The 18,583-nt window shown below is 43.5% G+C and overlaps 1 protein-coding gene across 1 annotated transcript in view; it reads left to right on the forward strand.

Moving 5' to 3' along the window:
* Positions 1-16,894, forward strand: part of GCHFR (GTP cyclohydrolase I feedback regulator) — a 142,180-nt gene extending 125,286 nt beyond the window's left edge. Inside the window, exon 3 of the mRNA XM_044074189.1 lies at positions 16,446-16,894. Coding sequence (XP_043930124.1) covers positions 16,446-16,689 — 244 coding nt within the window. The 3' untranslated portion in view covers positions 16,690-16,894. The remainder of the gene's footprint in view (positions 1-16,445) is intronic.
* Positions 16,895-18,583: the final 1,689 nt, after the last annotated feature.

An 18,583-nucleotide genomic window follows, 5' to 3' on the forward strand; every position in this document is an offset into this window, starting at 1 on the left:
CCAGAGTGAAGGAGCCTCTGGGTTATGAATCTGTCCCTCCAGCATGTCCTATTTATTTCAGTGCTGAGGTTCAAGTCTCTCGAGCGCATAGCTCGATGGGATTTGGATTTTCTGAGGTGCAGCATGTCCATTAATTCCGGGTTGACATGGCTTTATACGTCAGGCACAGATCGCCTCTGAACAGGCGGTATGCCACTGAGTAGAGCTGGAGTTTCTTTAACCGGGCAGCATATGGCATCTGTTTGAGCCCTTTGATCCTGTTGGTGAGGTACTTTTGGGGTCTTTCCAGTTGCTGCAGGTGTCTGGTAAGGTACATCCCAAAAGGAGCATTGTACTCAATTATGGGCCTGATGAGGGATGAGTAAAGAGGCACGATAACCTCCCTGATCTAGATGTGAATCCCTTCATGATTAGGTGGGCTATATAAAATGTTTTTCTAACCACTTTGGCCACGTGGTTGTCAAATGAGAGATTGCTATCAACTTGGGTCCCCAGGTCCCTAATTACTTCTTCTGTACTTAATGGATTACCACCTATGTGGTAATTTGTGGCACTGTTTTTGCCAAAGGGGATGACTATACACTTTTTGGCATTTAGCTTGAGGCCATGGCTCTGGCACCAGTTGTCTGTTTCTATGAGGCCCTTTTGGAGGATGCTTGTGTCGGCTGGAGAGTCGATTATGGCGCCCAGTTTGCAGTCATCTGCTAACTTGGTTAGCCACAGTCCTTCCGTGTTAGCCTGTACCTCCGAGAAATATATACCGAACAAGAGAGGTCCCAGGACTGAGCCTTGTGGGACACCACTTGTAACTGGTTTGGAGTCTGACATGGCTCCAGCAATTCTAACCATGTGGGTTCTGTCCTTGAGCCAGTTTGCAATCCATCTAGTGACATAGGGGTTTATATTTAAGCTGGTGAGCTTATCTATAATGCCCGAGTGGGGTATTGTATCGAAGGCTTTTGCGAGGTCCAGGTAGGCTGTGTGGACCACCTTCCCCTCGTCAACGGCCTTGGTGACTGTTTCAAAGAAATCAACCAGGTTTAAGAGGCAGGATCTGCCCTTAACAAAGCCGAACTGGGTGTGCAGATCATGGTTCCCAAACATGCTAGACTGTTTGCAAGGTAGACACCCAGGACATACATCACTGAACAGAGCTACACATGTCCCACATAGACTTTGAATAGCCCTTTATCAACACCCCTGACACATGTTGTATCCACAAAACCAACAATCTGTGCATAAATATGTGTTGACATATGAAGGAATGTCAATGTGTCCACAGATAGATCACACAAGGTAAGGATTATGGGGTCCTGTTCAAGCTGTTGACACCTGCCGACCCACACTGGATGAGTGGTGCATGTAGACGTGAAGGAATCCCATTGCTCAACATGGCACTTGTGGTTATGGTTGCAACATTAAACACCACACATGGCTCATTCCTGGGATTGCATAAAACAAAGTGTACACACATTACCATGTCCAGTCTGATGATGTCAGCATCCTACAAATATAGCAGGAGAATAGAAACCACCCAGTAAAGTGTATAGCACGCCGTGTTAATGCGTATGTCTCTAGTATCATAACATAGGTAGGGGTTTGAATCCTGCAAACGCTGACAGTGTGTGTTTGTGTGTGTGTGTGGGGGGGGGGTATGTGTGTGATTTCCTTTGAGAGGAGTGCCCTTTTTGGAGACTGGGAAAACAAATTAAAAGAGGTACATTCCTCTTTGGAAAGTCTGATGTCAGCATCCTACAAATATAGCAGGAGAAAAGAAACCGCCCAGCAAAGCATATAGCGTGCCGTGTTAATGCATATGTCTCTAGTATCATAACATAGGTAGGGGTTTGAATCCTGCAGTTGCTGTGTGTGTGTGTGTGTGTGTGTGTGTGTGACACAGTTGGTCAATGCAGTGTGGGTTTTGCTTTTACTATGGTATGACATATCATGATTAAAACAGTATGTGTATTGCACACCGGGTATCTGCGTGGCAAATAAATATGTGTACATGTGACCTCAATCAGTACATAAGTGTGAAGCCTGCATACTACATGAATACATTTGTTTCCTTTGGCAGATTGTGCCACTGCTTCTCAGATCATAGGTCACATGTATGCATGTGACAAGCCCGGCCACTGTAGCGATTTGTGTCCAAGGTCATCTGTGCCACACACACCCATGACCGTTACTATAGAGTACTGTGAGTGAGGGTACATGCCTGGGGTATATGTCAGACATGTTCATACACAACAACGACTGGCAATAATGGACAGTCATTATAGGTGTACAACAGCCCTGTAGATATGCATTCAGGCCCCTAATGTCTTATGTGATACACCGAGGGACTCCACAATACCTATGGATAAATGGATACCAAGGCACAGATGACATAACACATGGCTGTATGTACACATTGTTACCCAACATGCATGTTGAGGGCTACCACCTATTTGGTACTGTCAGGATAGTATGTATAGTAAATGTGGATGACTATGCCATAGTCGGCTTACTGCTATACAGCATGTATTGGACAGCAGGTATCTGTCTGTATGATACCCTTGTGTAGGATATGCGTCCCATCCAGGGAATGCATTGTAGGCCAATGCATGCATTTCCAGATGTGGATGGACATATCCCTAGTGTGTTTGCACATATCTAAGAGGGCTATATGCCAAACAGGTGTGGTCCCAGGTACGGGTGGCAGTCAGTACCACTGGTCACTGTTATAGTATAGTACCGGAAGGATCCAACTGTTACTGAGTTCCCTGCAACTATGTGTTATTTGTCAGGACATCATCTAATGATTGGTTATAGTCATGCTGTTGAGGTTGTGTATACTATCAGACTGCAAATCATTGACAGGTATCAACAGTATCCCCCACAGCATACTGTCAACCCATGTTATACACATGTGTACCCATGTTAGTACATATCTGTAGTAGAATGCATACTGGCCATCGAAAGATACTATGAGATGTTAACAATGTGTACAACAGGGTATGTCATACGTCCCATGTGTCCACTATGCACGTACATGCAGACAGTGTGCACCCACCATGTTCACAGATGTACACATGCTAATCTGTAATGCACACACCACACACGTACTGTTCACTCACTAACACATGCTGGCAACACTGTACACTTCAGCCAAGTGGCACATGGGTGGACAATACATACTTAGACCTAACACTGGTGTAAACAGTGCTACATTGACAATCAGAGCTGTGATGCATAATGCCTGCTCAGATATATCTACAAGGATATCATTACACTTTCCTGTTGACAACTTGCTAATATTTCTACATTTCTATAATGTCACCCTGTGCATCAGAACCATGTTAGCCTGTTCCTGCATCAATGTTACAGATGACAGGAGGTGACACAGGTGTCATCATATGCACAGGGTGTATTGTTGGTTTGCCAGAGCCCGACATTGACCCATCCAATCGACATATCTGTGTGTGTGTGTGTGTGTGTGTGTGTGTGTGTGTGTGTGTGTGTGTGTGTGTGTGTGTGAGCCCTACTTATTTGGTTAATGTGTGTGTGTCTGCTTGCACACAGTTCCACCATGTGGCTGCCATATACGGGAGGTTATGGGACAGCCACAGACTGCTAGGCTGTACAGATCACTGTCTCTGGGCACTGACACGGTACCTGTGACTGGCAGGGGTGCTACGGGCAGTATAGGGTACCAACCCTGACTGGGTACTATCACCAGAGGCAGAGGTATGATGATTGGACCCATGTCCCTGCTGGGACTGGCCAGAGCCACGTGCACGTGGTCTACTAGGACGGTCAATAAACAGGCCAGCCCCAGGTACTGCCACTACGGGAGCGGCTGTGATCTGTGTGCCGTCCACGTCGACTGCCAGCTGTTGCTGTTGCTGGCATGCATCCGCGTCGACATCTCACCCATCCCGCACGGTCCTGGCTCATGGAAGACACATTGTGGAGGGTGTCTATTGTCCCCCCCCCCAATGTCTATCAATGACCTCGGTGAAATTCCGGATGGCACCGGCAAGGTCACGGATGCTGGCATTGATAGCGCTGTAATGGGCCCTCTGCGCCCTTAGTCCCTAACTGGTGTACCGTTCCATACGTGCCTGTGCCTGCATTACAGCCCAGAACATACTGGAGGTTGTAATACCTCTGGGGGCACGTCTGCTAGGGGCAATATGACCAGTGGTGCTCCCCTGCGAACCCCTGGACATCCGCCTATGTGGTACCGTTTCAGGAGTCTGGCTATGGCTGCTGTGAGGGGATGCAAGTGCCATGGGTACCACACTCTCTTGGTCAATGCCAACTGTATGCTGCCACTTGGCTAAGGCCATTGGTGATGAGGGATGTATCGGCAGTAGGAGTGTGCGCATAGATGGGGTTGAATGCTGTGTACTGTCGATTGGTGGACCAACGACAGACCCTGTCAAACCTTCCTGTGCCAAAATACATGTCTCATCATCTCCACTGTTAGTGGCAGTCACTTCAGGTTCCCGGCTGCTTTCAGCCACCCCAAACTCAGCACCTGTGAGAGGAAGACAGGAAACACACTTTACAATCTGTACATGATGTTAGCACACATGCACACATGCAATCATGAACACATGCAACCATGAACACATGCACAGTTGCACACTTGTGCACAAATACACTCCTCACTACAGCACATACACACACACACACACACACACACACACACACACACACACACACACACACACACACACACAAGCAATCCAACACATACTCAATAATGGGTGAAGGTGGGTACCAGTATCACAAGGCAAACAGTCACCTCACACGTGTCAGCATGCAGAATATGTGTTACTCAAGACCATGCAGTGCATGTGTAGATGGCCCTATTTAATGACATTATACATGGCTTTGATGCATGTGTGTAGTTGTTCAGTGATTGGCTACACCCTGGAACACAATGTGTACATGGACACAACATTGCTGTGCATGTATTATCAGCTCTGCAATGTCCTGTGCACCATCACTCATAGGTGCATATGTTTGCACACACACAGCATTGAGGTGCAAAGCAATGACTGCTATGTGTAGTACTGTGGTCACTGTAACTGGATGGGGTGTAGTACCATGTGTCATCATCATGCATCTTGTGGTCACTCATGGCTACTAATGTGTGACAGACCACCGCCTAGCATGCTGTACCTGAACTGCAGTGCCGTGGCTACGTTCACAATTACACAGCCACTTTGTACATGGGTGTGTGAGGTGCCCAATAGGGAGCATTGCCTAACATGACTATGTTATGTGTTGAAGAGTGTTGCACAGCCCCATGATAGGCCTCTACCCCTGAGGTACATCATGTGTGTGTGGATGACATGTGGGATACTGAAATGTGACCTTACAGCGGGTGTGTGGTAACGCCATATGTAGCATGTTTTTGTGTACTGCGTATGATAAACATGTTATGTTGTGTACAGCTGTAGCAACTATGCCTATCCAATGTGCAGTACGGTGTTGCCACAACTATGTCTGATGCTCTGTGTATAGGCAGCTACTGACATTACTGAGCTGTGCAACATCTTACAGCAAACATGCACGGCATGCATTATGCGTAGGTGTGTTACGTGTACATGGCCATCACCTCACCTATGACATGCACATTTCATTACCAACATTGCAGTTATACCACACTCACCAGCATGGATAGTCTACCCTGCTGTCACACCAAAGGGACTTATGAGAATATGAGAGAGTTCGTCAGTGGCCGCAACTGTGGCATTGCTACAGTGGGTATGCTAAACTACAGTGGAACAACAGTCAACAGTCACAGGTGTAGAGATAATATTCCAAATATCAGTATTGCATAACACTAGGCAGCACAACTGCTAAACACACAGTACACATCTCACGTAGACATAATCTAACAATACAGTTAACTGTAGTCTACAGATAGGGCATGTTACCTGCTCGCTCCATGTGAACATGCTGGGTGGCTCGGGCCTCCATGACAACACATGTCACAGGTTGTTGTTGCTGTTGTCCAGGAGCCACCACGCTTAGGAGCAGCTCCTCCACTCTGGTGAGGGGGGATGAATGGCCACCCCACCACCTGTGGCAAGCTGTTGTCTTTGGATATCAGACGCACGCCACCGGACATGTCTAATTAAATCACTGTAGTTATGGCGTACCTGCTCATATGTCCGGTTATGCATGCCTATGTCATTTACCCGACGAACAAGATCCTGCCACAGTGCAGTCCGCTCCTGCTGGTGCTGGCTGCTTCGGGAAAACGGCATTGTGTACTGCTGCACCAGGGTTTGGACAATTTCATCTTCCTCCACTGCTGTATACAATGGGTTGCGTTGGTGGGCCATCTGGCTGAAAAAGATATGAACAATATGTGTGGGCGAGTCCTGTTGCACACTTTAAACCTTTAACCAAAGATATCGCTTCACTGACATATATACCATCCATTTCTCTGTCAGGGGTTACACACGTTCACTACCACTTATTGGTTCTCAGGCCACAACTGACTAACAGTGCCTGGCATACTCCATATATCACACCACTATACAACAGTACCCGGCACACATTTTGTGACACAAGGCACAACCTCGACACAGGGGTATATATCACGCCAATGCACGAACAGAGATGTCATCCATTGCAATGAATGTAAGTACAGTTACAGTAGTACCAGTCAACCACACTAGTCACTGATGCCATAGCCCTGCCTAACATATGTGTACAGTTATTACTATAGGTGGCACTGCTGTAACAGAGTATATATGTTGCTGGATACACACGTATACCCTGTAACACACATATGATTGCAGCCATGGTACAGGCATAATTACACACATATCAGACAAACATACAATGCACCACTGTAAGCCAACACAGATGAGCATTACCTGTGTACCATACAGTACTGTGTGCCACTACTTACAGACCCTTATGCCTGAGTTTTGTCCTCTGTCCAGACTACAGGAAACACACAAGACAGTATTTCCAAGCAATGTGAACACACACCATACCGTGCTGTTTAGGCCTACAGCTTCAGGTACTACTACAATTCCTATGGGAGTTGGATTCACCAGCAGTACCACTCACTAAGCACGCATGTATTGCTTTAGCCTACAATGAGACACCACGGTCGTCAACAAGGAAGTATGTCACATAGTATGCCATACTACTATGTCTGCCTAACAGCACAATACACATCTTTCCCTGGCATCACAGCTAGGATAGACACTACCATGTCAGATACAACTTCACCCTAACCTATCACACCTTTTACAGACCTTGCACACATTCATCGTTACACTTATTCAACCTCACATAGCAGGTATTGCATTGAGTACATGTGTGAGTGCATAGTGTCATAGGTAGGTTATATGCAATTGGCTCTAGGGCCTATGGCAGCCTAGCCATATGCTACCCTGGCCTTTGACATGCATGTACTTTGATTTCACTTGCCCCTGCCAACCAGAACCATAGAGGGGGTTCCTGGGGTGTATTACCAATCTCCCAAACAATCATCAGGGGTATTTATGACAACTGCTAATGAGGAGCCTTGTTTGCTCTTGCTAGATGGTCTATTCCCAGTGTATGGCATATCTCTGAGATAGGAACCTATCCCTCCAGCAAGTGCTGTTTAGTGAGCTGACTAGGTTTAGGGCCCTAGAGCGTGTATCCCGGAAGGATTGTGATATGTTGCCATGGTGGTCGTCACCCAGCTATGGGTGTGACATACCTCTGTATGTCCAGCAGAGGTCACCTCTGTGTGGCCGGCATGCAATACAGTCTAGATGTGGTTTTGTGAGTCAGTCTGCATAGGGCATCTGTTTGCAGCCAGTATTATGTCTGTGGCCTTTCCACCTGCTGTAGTTGTCATGTGAGGTACATACCACACAGGGCATTGTGATGAGTAGAGGGGAACACTGACCTATATATCCCTAGATGACGCACCTGTTGTCATGACACATACCACACAGACAGATTACAGGTCTAGTGTGGCACTGTCTTTATCAAAGAGGTGGCTACTGTCCACCTGTGTCCCATGTTCCCTTATCACACCTTCGGTGTTGGGTAGATCTCTACCTATGTGGTAGTTAATGGGTACAGTGTTTTGGAAAGGAGGAATGGCACTGCAGTATCAACACTTGTCTACAGTCCATGCCTTGGTCACCACACACCTGTTGCAATACATATGGCCCCATGTCTCTCTCTATATGTATATATGTGTGTATATATATATATATATATATATATATATCTATATATATATATATATATATATATATATATATATATATATATATATATATATCTATATATATATCTATATATATATATATATATATATATCTATGCACATACATGTACACATCCATTGCTGTACACATAGATGTACATATAGGCACATGTACAGTCCACCTTTCATGGTGGGGATATCAGACAGTTGTGGGATGTATAGTTATGTGATTATATTGCACAGTGTTGTGCAGAATGCATGTGGGTGTCCCCGGCCCATGTAGCTTTAACAGGCCTCACTGGCTGTAACACAGTAGATCTGACGAATCAGTCCCACAGCGTTTAACCAGCACATGACATATCAGCACTGCATGCTGTTTTCTATGCCACACACTACGACCTACATAGATATATGCACATAACCTTCAACAACAGATATCTGTCCAGCCATCACTAACAGTTGCAGTATGTCCCTTGCCCTATGCACATATGCAGATACAGATAGATACGTACTGCTGCCACACATGGATGATTTTCAATGTGTAGAGTACTCTTTAGGAACATCTACTACATGCCAACACATACATATGAGTTACATACCTTACCTTTGTATTTCCCTGCTCCGTCTGTTACAGTTTTGTAGGTTTTTTTTTTTTTTTTTTTTGGTTGGTTTGTTTTGGGTTTTCTTCCTCTGTTTTTGTTTCTGTCTCGGTTACTCTGTCTGTTGTCTTTGTCTGTGTCTCTCTCTCGTTCTCTGTCTCCCTGTACCTGCAGTGATATTATTGCATGTGTGGACAGCAGGTACAGCCTGCTTTTCTAGGTATCTGCACTTGTGCATGTGACAGCCTCTGCACCAATTGCTGCCCACCATTCAGTAATTGCATGCAGCCTGCTGTGTGCTGATTGCATTACTCACTGTGATTGCAGCCCACTGCTATAAAATGCTAGGTTAGGTAGGCGTAGCCCTTTCAGCTTTCCTAGGTGGGGCCCATGCTTGTTGGCTCTGGACACCGTTGTGTCAATCAGAAGGTTGATATATGTCTCTTATCTGAAGCTAGGGTTGTAGCCAGTGATATGCATGTTGTACTCAAACCTGAATGTTGCTGCTTCCAGTACACACTTCTCAGTGCAGACATGTACTCACCCCTCCAAATGCTAACACAGGATACATGGGAGTATTTACTTTCTTTCTGAATTAGACATTTAACTGCCATACAAATGTGGTTAGTGCACTGTATTCCTGTGGCACATGCAGTGTTTGAACTGCTATACTGTAATTATTCTGATTATTATTATTATTATTATTATTACATTATTATTATTATGTAATTATTATTATTATCTGGAACATTTCTCCCCGGGCCTCCACTGAAAACAGGCTCTGTGGAACCTAGTCGGACTTTCCCGGTCAACAAATGATAAATAAATAAAAAAATAAAGAAAATGTTACTCATCTCTGAACAGTTTGTGGTTTGTTTGTGTTGCAGTTAGCACAGGCTGCTCAACATAACTGGACATATATCAGTAATGAGTATGCCTACCTACACCCTGGTTTTTGCCTGAATACACAGGCGTGCTGTACCTTTGGGTAGGGGTGCAGAACTGCAAAGAGCATTTTTTATTATCATGTGAGGTTTATCTTGCTTAACATACAGGATTGCTGTGTACCTGTTAGTCTATCAAGGCAAGTAGTCTGTCTGCATAGCTCCCACCTGTGGACATATCCAGATGGTAGCTAGAGGTTAGCCTATTATACTTTGTCTGTGCACCACACCAGTCTTTTCAGCACTGGCACATTGGCATTGTCACAGTTGGTTGTTAGCAGTACATGGCTACATCCTGTGATATTTCTGTGTTGTACTCCTACATAAGGGCATGCTTGTGGAACTCCTGGCAAAGCTATTTGCAGTGTGTGTAACAGCAGTAATGCTGATATGCCTGTGTGTTTCTGCCTCTGCCAGGCCTCAGATACTCTCAGGTATGTATTTAAATGGCCTCAGTGAAAGGTACATGTACGTTAGATACACCTGCAATATATTACAGACATATTGCAGTTGAGACTTTCTTGGGAATCAGAGCATATGTATACCTACACCTTTTCTGACGTGCAAGCAGTGTCTACTCTCACCTATTGAGATTATTCATTACGTGTGATTCCACGCTTGTCTGCCTAAAGTTAGTACTTTCCAGAGTGATTCAGTGGGGCACAGCTAACATTTGTTTATGAATCGGGGACATCCCTGTAAAGCGGTCACAGTTGGGGTGTCTGGCCTCTGCCCTAATCAACTTTGCCAGTATTTATCCTGGTCTGATACTGTGTGGTGTTTGTAAGGTGCTACTGTAACATTATTCCCTGCTTGCATGGCTGGTTCTCTTTTCACAGTCATGTCATGCAATTCCACAACAACTGCTGGTAAAAACCCACAGAACAGGATTTGTGTTATACCATTCCTAATTTCCATTTACATTCCCTCATTGTAATGCATGATATATTTATGTCAGCACCAAGTTATTTGTATATCTGCTGTGGCTTAGTGGTAATTCATGCAGTCTATTGTGTCAATGGTCTGGGATTAGAGACTGGCAGAGGTCTTTTCTTTTGCTGCTGAGCAGAAAAAGGGCCCTTCCATAGAGTGACTAAGGCACTTTTAAACAGTTGCAAGTGGGTTTGCGCACATGCACACATTCGCTTAAACCCGCTTACTACCACTTAAAAGTGCTTACTCCCACTAACCCCCGCGCTAATTTCTTTTAAAGAAAAGAAAATGGGGAGATAGGAAAGTGGTGAAAAAGGGGGCACAAAGAGGGAAAGACGGTAGGTAAACAAGCTCAGGATGCGCAGGACGGGTGTAGAGAAGGTCCATAGCTGCCCATTTCTTTACCAGCAACAGCTGTGCATATGCAATAAATTTGGAGTGAAATTTGAAACCTTCCACCCCTGGGAGAGGGATGAGGACAACAAAGTATGTTGCATTGCCAATTATAATTATCAGTTTACATGTCCAGTGGACATGTGTGCGAAATGGGCAGCTATGTATGGGGTGTAATTTTTTTGTGGGTACAGATTGCTCTTTTTTTTGTTTGTTTTTTTTTTCAGGTGAGAGTGGAAAGTGAGGTAGAGGAAGTAGGTATGTTCGGTGAGGTAGGTTGGGGAGGTAAACAGACAAGATGCATACAGGGGCAGTGTATGACACATGGGGTGGGTGAACACAATTGACGGGGACGGATGTTTGGAAATCGCAAGGCCATGAGCCCACAGATGGTAACAGTGGAACTGAGATCCCCACCCACGGGCAGTCACCACTGCACCTTCACAGCCCCGAGGGTTGCTGTGCTGGGGGCTGCATAGGACGGGCAGGCTCACACTTGAGACGCGCCACTCTTGCCTCGAGCTGGCGTAGGGGATCAGCGACTGAACGCTGGATCTCCCTACGCACCACAGCCCGGACCCTTCGAAGGGTGACAGGTGGCCCTTCTCCGCCCATGCTGGCACGGGGGGGGGCAAGCCCCATCCCCTGCAGCGCTTCCACCCGAAGGTGGCACAGAACCAATGGAGGAGGGGAGCCTGGGCTGGGCACCGGACCTGCTGGTGCCAGGTGCACTCGCCAGCTGAGGAGGAACAGGTGGGTCCGCTGGGACCGGCCTTCCCATACGTTCTGTGATTAGGTGTGTTTTAATTACAACATAAACAACAGCATTCCAGATTAGTTGTAACAGCATGCAGTAATATTCCCATTAACCCAACACACCAAGGTTCCAACAGTTGAACAGCAAGCATAACACATGCATATATTGAACGACAGTGGATATTCCAACAGCATGCAGGGATGTTTGGTAGCAACAGGCCACCATGATTGTGGGGTTTGAACAGGGCACATGCATCAATGGGAATGCAAATATTTATAGAACAATAGGACATATGTCCCAACAAATATTTAAGATTACACATACCCATTGAGGTGTGGAATTGTATGGTTTTTGCACATACAGTAGGGTGTAGAAAAAACCTAGATTAACATCTTATAATTACTTTTAGTCTACACTACATTCCTAGTGACTGCAGGTGTATATCCCCTACATGCATTATTACACTTGCCACCATGCTTTAGGTTGTGTAATGGGTTTGGCTAGTTCAGTATATGCCTGACCTATATCTGACATACTAACTGTCCAAGATGCAGATGTTACTGCTACATATTCCTTGATTGCATTTATTACATATCTGGATGTTTTCACATGACATTTTCACTTCTATTTGTACAGAACCCTGCATTTCTTGATACACACTCGCATTTCTGGGGAACAGATTAACATGCTACTCATGTGCCAGATTTACTTATGCATGCCAGCCAGTAACTGACTGTTGAGGACTGTATATATGCTTCACAGCTACTAGCACTTCCATCACCCACTTTATATGGGACTTTAAAACAGTACTATTTGTATAATGCAAGGGTACAACATTTCAAACTAAGTGATACAGACACACTCCAGGTTTTAGACCTTTATTAATGACATTACACACTTTTACACAGGCTCACTCCTTTATTTATTATAACGGTGCATATGGAAGACATATTCAAGACATATTATACCTTTATTAATAGGTTAGAACACTCTTTTTCAGGCTCCCTCACTTATTTTATATGACAGTACCTGCAGAGATATTATTCCGGACATGTTACCTTTCGTAATGGGTTACTACACTCTTTTTCTGGCTCTCTGACTTTTTTATCTGACAGTACATGCAGAGGAGTTATTCAGGCCATTTATGGCTGTATTATTGGACTACAACACTTTATTTCATGCTCTCTCCCCTCTCCCCTATTTTATATAACAATACATGGAGAATAATCACTAACCTGCCTGGTGGCATAGCCTTAGCAGCCTATCTGCATAGGCTTGCTGATTCGCAGCACGGTCACCTGCAGCTGTAAAGTAAATTAAGGGATATTGAGATATACCTATCCGTTATACAGAATCAATTATCAATTCCTACATACTGCATTCCATGGCTACCTACTCAGTTGTGGGGCATCCTGCATCCCACGGGCCTCCTGTATCCATTGGTTCAGGTGGTCCTGCTTCCGTCTCTTCAGGTCTGCATGGTGGTGACGGACCTGCTCACCAGTCCGAGGAACACCTGTGACACTGGTGAGGTCATGAGCTAACCGGTTCCAAGCCTCTGCCTTGTACTCTGTCCCTTGGAACTGGCCCTGCAGGAGTCTTGACTCATGACGGTGGACAAGGAGCCAAACCATGTATTTCGATTCCTGTATGCCCCAACGTTGCGCTCGGAAGTGTGTACCCTCTCCTGCACCAGCCATTCTAACTGCAGATGTGAGCTACAATCAGTTATGGCGGGTATTCCCGCCTATGGGGCTTAAATATGCCGCATTTCCCGCACTTTTTTGTGATTGGCCGTTTTTGAAAATTCTCGGCTGACTGCAAACCTGCTTAGTAATGGTTAATCTACCATTACTAAGTATATGTATGTTAACAGTGGCTGTTTCTCCTAAGTTGTCATGTCTTAGTGGTTCTGTGCTTTGATTATGATGCACAGAGTCCTGGGTTCGAACCTTGTCATTCATTTTATTTTCATGCTGTCCAGACAGGCTAGGGGGTGTGGCTGCATTTAAGCAACTTTGCTCCACGTTGCCCTACGGTGCACTGGTTGGCGCGGCGTGCACATCCATGCAAACACATTGTGCTGGTTAAAGCGCTATTTCGCTATGGGCACCTCTATTGCACTGGGTACAGCGCTCTTAAACTTTGGGCAACTCTATTGTGCTGGGTAAAGCGCTGCTTCACTGCAAGCAATTATGTATCGGGATCCTTTAAAAATTTAATATTTTGTTCACTGATACATTGGCCATTTCACTGCTTTTTACTGATATTTTAATCATATGTGTCTGGTATTATTCCATGTACTGATTTAAAACATAAATAAGAAGGGGAGTGGTGGGGCTCGAACCGTGAATGCCTCTTCTTTGTGCGAATGCTCTACGATTACGCTATTGCTATTTGGTGTGATTTGCATAAACATTCTTTCTTGTGCTCTTCCATGCCGGAATTGCTAACTACAGCTAAGCAATGGGCACACCCGTGCGCACACGTGCAAATACGGGCAGCTATTTCGGGAATTGAAAAAACATAAAATAAATTTTTTACTTTTCATAACCGTGATTGGGGTTTACAATGTCAGGGAGTGTGGTGTTGGGTGCAAGGACATTTGAGCGGACTCGCTCCTGTGTACTTTCATTTCCCTTTTACAAACCTTGCAGGGGCGTGGCCATTTAGACTGCTCAGCAGTCGGACACGCCCCCTGCTTTCCTACCTGGTCCGTGTAAGACTTACGGTTGAGTCAGCATGCCCTCATGAATATTGATGGCACGCTGACGTCATACCGTTCAACTGCAGCCTCCGAGTAAGACTTAAGTCTTACACGGAGGATTCGGGAATCCGGGGATATGTCTTTTTTGTTTTTTTTTTTTAGTACTTGACACAGTCTGAAAGTTTGGTCGTAGTTTAAGTCTAGTGTCTGTGACTCTTGTTTTCCTCACTGTTTGTAGAATGTACACTTGAGAATTGTGGGACAGAAGAGTTAGAGGTGGATTGCATATTTTTAAATCCAATCAAGTATCCCCCAGTTATTGCTTCAAATGTGTAAGAAAGTTGTAAATATTCAGTCTGGAGTTTAAGTTAATGGTTGGCAGGTCGTCATCTTATTTTCTTTTACAAGGCTCAATGTGTGTGTTTTTTTTTTTTTTTTTTTTTTTTAAATAATTTTTATAATAAGCAACATGTTTTTCAAGAAGCACTTGGTATCGGGTTAACTTTGGTTGCCCCTCATTACGTAGTCTCCCAGATAAACCTGTTTCAGCGCAAAGCCGTCATCAGTAGATACTGATGAAGGCCTTGTGCTAAACCCGGTTTATCCTCAGACTGTGGACCAAAAATAAAATAAAGTTCACTGTGTTTGAGTGCTGTGGTGTGCACTTCTGCACTGGATAGTGTTCACATCTGCATAATGGCGATAAGATGTTAAGTAAGGGATCACAATCATCACCGTTACATTATTTTTGAGTCTTTTCAGCTGTTATTCTAATAAAGGACAGTGCCCCTCAGGTATAGTGTTTTTCTCATCTAAAAGCACTTTGTTTTATTCCCTGTAATTTAACCCAGAATGCACCACATATACAGGAGATATTTTCATTTGCATATCTCTCGTTCTGTTTTCTGTCTGTACCCAGTTCTGCAGTTTGTCTTCATGCCATTTTGTCCATCTGTGTAATACTAAATAATTTGCCATTATTTCCTTTTGATGTTTGTTACAAATGATTTGCCATTATTTTTTATGTTGTTTGCCACAACATTTTTTACATTCTAGTCTTAATGTCTTTGAGGCATTCTTGAATAATGACACGATGGTTACATTTACGGTTTTATCAACATTAATTGGCTCTCCAATTCCAGCTATTAAAAGTGGGTATGCTTTTCTTAGGTACATACTTCATTGAAACACTACTGCATCAATCACAAAGTAGTTGGAGAAGGGAAGCTTTCAGTGGCAGGCTAGCTGACGCCTCACTGTGAAACAGTGGGTGAAAGTAAACTAAATTCAGGAGCTTAATCAAAGCAGGTTAATAAACAGTTCTGGTAGAAAGCAGAAAAATGTTGTAAGTAGCTGTTTGTTTTAAGAGCTAAGGCCGTCTCCTGAGACGCTCATAGAAGGCAGCAAGTTTCTGTACTACCATTTTAAATCGGAGAAAAGACACCAAAATGTTTTATATTCGTAGTAGAGACACAGAGTACATTGTGGAATGGCGAATCCTTAGTCTTATGTTTCACATGTAGTTGTACCATTTTGAGGTGTAATTGATTAAAGTAAAAATCACTTAAAGTGATATTAAGTTATTAGTACTACATAGAAGATGAGGATTAGATGAAAACCATCTTGTTTCATTTTCTACTCAGTCACACTTTAAGTATTCTTTCTCAATGTGTTGCTATTTTCTTGGCTGTTCTATCAGACTGCACCTATCCCGTCACTCTGAACAGTTTTCTTGCATAAATATGATTATTTGCATTTGTGTACTTCCAGTATACTTCTGTACTCACTGCTTTTTAAATGGATATTTACTTAAGTATAGCCATTGGATTTTGGGAAAGGGCTTTAAAATTCCTAATGACCATCCGTTTTTTCTTCTTTGTAGCTCAGAGTATCACGTTGAAGGCCACCTCGTATGTCCTGAACAAGCTGGAGAAGAAGGGGTTAGGGTCATCAGCATGACAGGGGTGGGACAGACCCTGATATGGTGCTTACACAAGAAGAAGACACCTCCTAAACCAAGTCTTCCCCTCACAGATCCCCTTTTTCAAGTAGGACATGTAAGCCAGGAAAGCCATAACAAGGCTTCTCAGACATGCTTTCACTTAACAGTTGGGTCGGATATTTAGAAGAAACAAAAGAAACTGGTGTAATCTTTTTTTCCCTTGGTGGAAGAGTTTCTTTAAAGAAGATTGGTGTGTAAATATTCTTCTTCCACACTAAGTTCTTGTAAAAAGAATCTGTCAGAGCTCTGTTTTAGAGACATTTGTTAACAAGTCATAAAGCCCTTATGTTTTACTTATATGTGTTCTGTCATTAAATGGCACAACATGATTTATTCACTCAGTCAGTGCTTTTAAATCAGAAAAATGGGCTTGATAAAATACAACATTAACATTTTTAATTTCATATATGTCTGCACCACTCACGAATTCAAATACATGGTTTATTGTTTGGATGTATCGCAAGTCTCAGAAGAGTTTTTGGTAAGCTACAACAGTACAGTACTTTGACGTGGATGGAAGTTGTGTATCGTTAAGCATCCTGGTAGGTCTTCAGTTTACATTAATTGATTAAAGTGTTAGAATTCTGTTAGCTAATTATTTATTTCTTTTTACCTGCTAGAAAGAGTAGTGCACTCAACATTTGAGAAATATTCTTCCTTGGTTCAGTTTTCCGTTATGGTTATGACCTTGAAGATGGGAACTGTAGACATTATTGCAGTGCTTTGAGGAGAGCTACAGATAGATGGTAAAACTACCATCTTTTCCACTTTTATCATGAATAATGTGTAGCAGTTATGTGGCATTTTTAAAAAGCAGGCATTTAGTGGTGATGGAACACAATTCGTACCCAGTAGCCTTGCATAAAACCTTTTTTTTTCCCCTTTACATTTCAGATAGCCTGTTCAGTACAGCTGTACTGACACAATGGGCAGTAATGGCATGGACCACTGATTAATGATTTCTTCCTTGTTTTATCTGAATTGCTCTGCCTTTCAGTAGAAACACCAATAGTTCAAGCAATTGAGATTAGTTTCGTTTTTTTTCCCAGTAATGGAGAGTACTAGACCTTTCCCGTATTGTTTGTTAGAATGATATGACAGTAGCATACTATGGTAACTACAGTCATAACATTCTGACAAGTTTTTTTGCTATGACCTGTTTCTGGTTGGCATCGCTTTTTTTCTGGCCTTATCCTACTGATTTTGTTGACAGGTATGTGATCTAGATCTCTGTAATTTAGTGTCGCCCTGTAGTCTAGTCAACATATTTGCTTTCCAAAAAAAAAAACCTGTTACCAGTTTCATTCATTAACTGAGTAAATTTGCTAAGCACAGGCATCTTTTTAGGGGCATCCCTGGAGCACAGTTTGATTTAGTATTATATACCAAGTCCCACATTAGTCAAATGAAGACTAAGGAATTCGAACTCTGGACTAAAGGATCAGCTTTGTTAAGAACTGGTAACCTTAATCTTCAGTGCTAAAATACTGGCCTTTACCTACATCACATCAAAGATAACGTCCACAGATGTAGTAGGCAGTCACCCATCCCCACATTAACTGATTTCAGCAAATGCTTCCATCAGGTGTCAGGCATTTGGATCTCAGAAGTCAACAGTATCTCACATACCCATTGGTATTTAGAAGCATAACAATTAAAAAGTACAGTTTTCTGTAATATTCACTGTACTAAGGTGCTTACATTCCTAAGCACCGTACATAAACATATTGTGTAGTATGGAAGTGTTTTAAGTAGTACTGCAGTTGATTTTACTGTGTTCTGCATTTCCTTCTCAAGTTTAAGCTTGTGTTGCACAGTTTATGTAGCTGTGACACATTCATAGGTTTTGATGAGGACATTTGAGGGGTGTGCTGACCTGCCCTGCAATAGCTATAAAACTTTCTTGATTTAAAAAACAAGGAAAAAGATTTTTCTTTGCTTGCATTTTATGCCATCTGCTTTATGCACTGTCATGTCAGTTACAGACTACTGCTGCTCCCATGACAATGTCACTTGTT

This window comes from Protopterus annectens, chromosome 6.part0 (assembly GCF_019279795.1).
Source record: "Protopterus annectens isolate FY-2018-M chromosome 6.part0, PAN1.0, whole genome shotgun sequence".
Taxonomy (NCBI): domain Eukaryota; kingdom Metazoa; phylum Chordata; order Ceratodontiformes; family Protopteridae; genus Protopterus; species Protopterus annectens.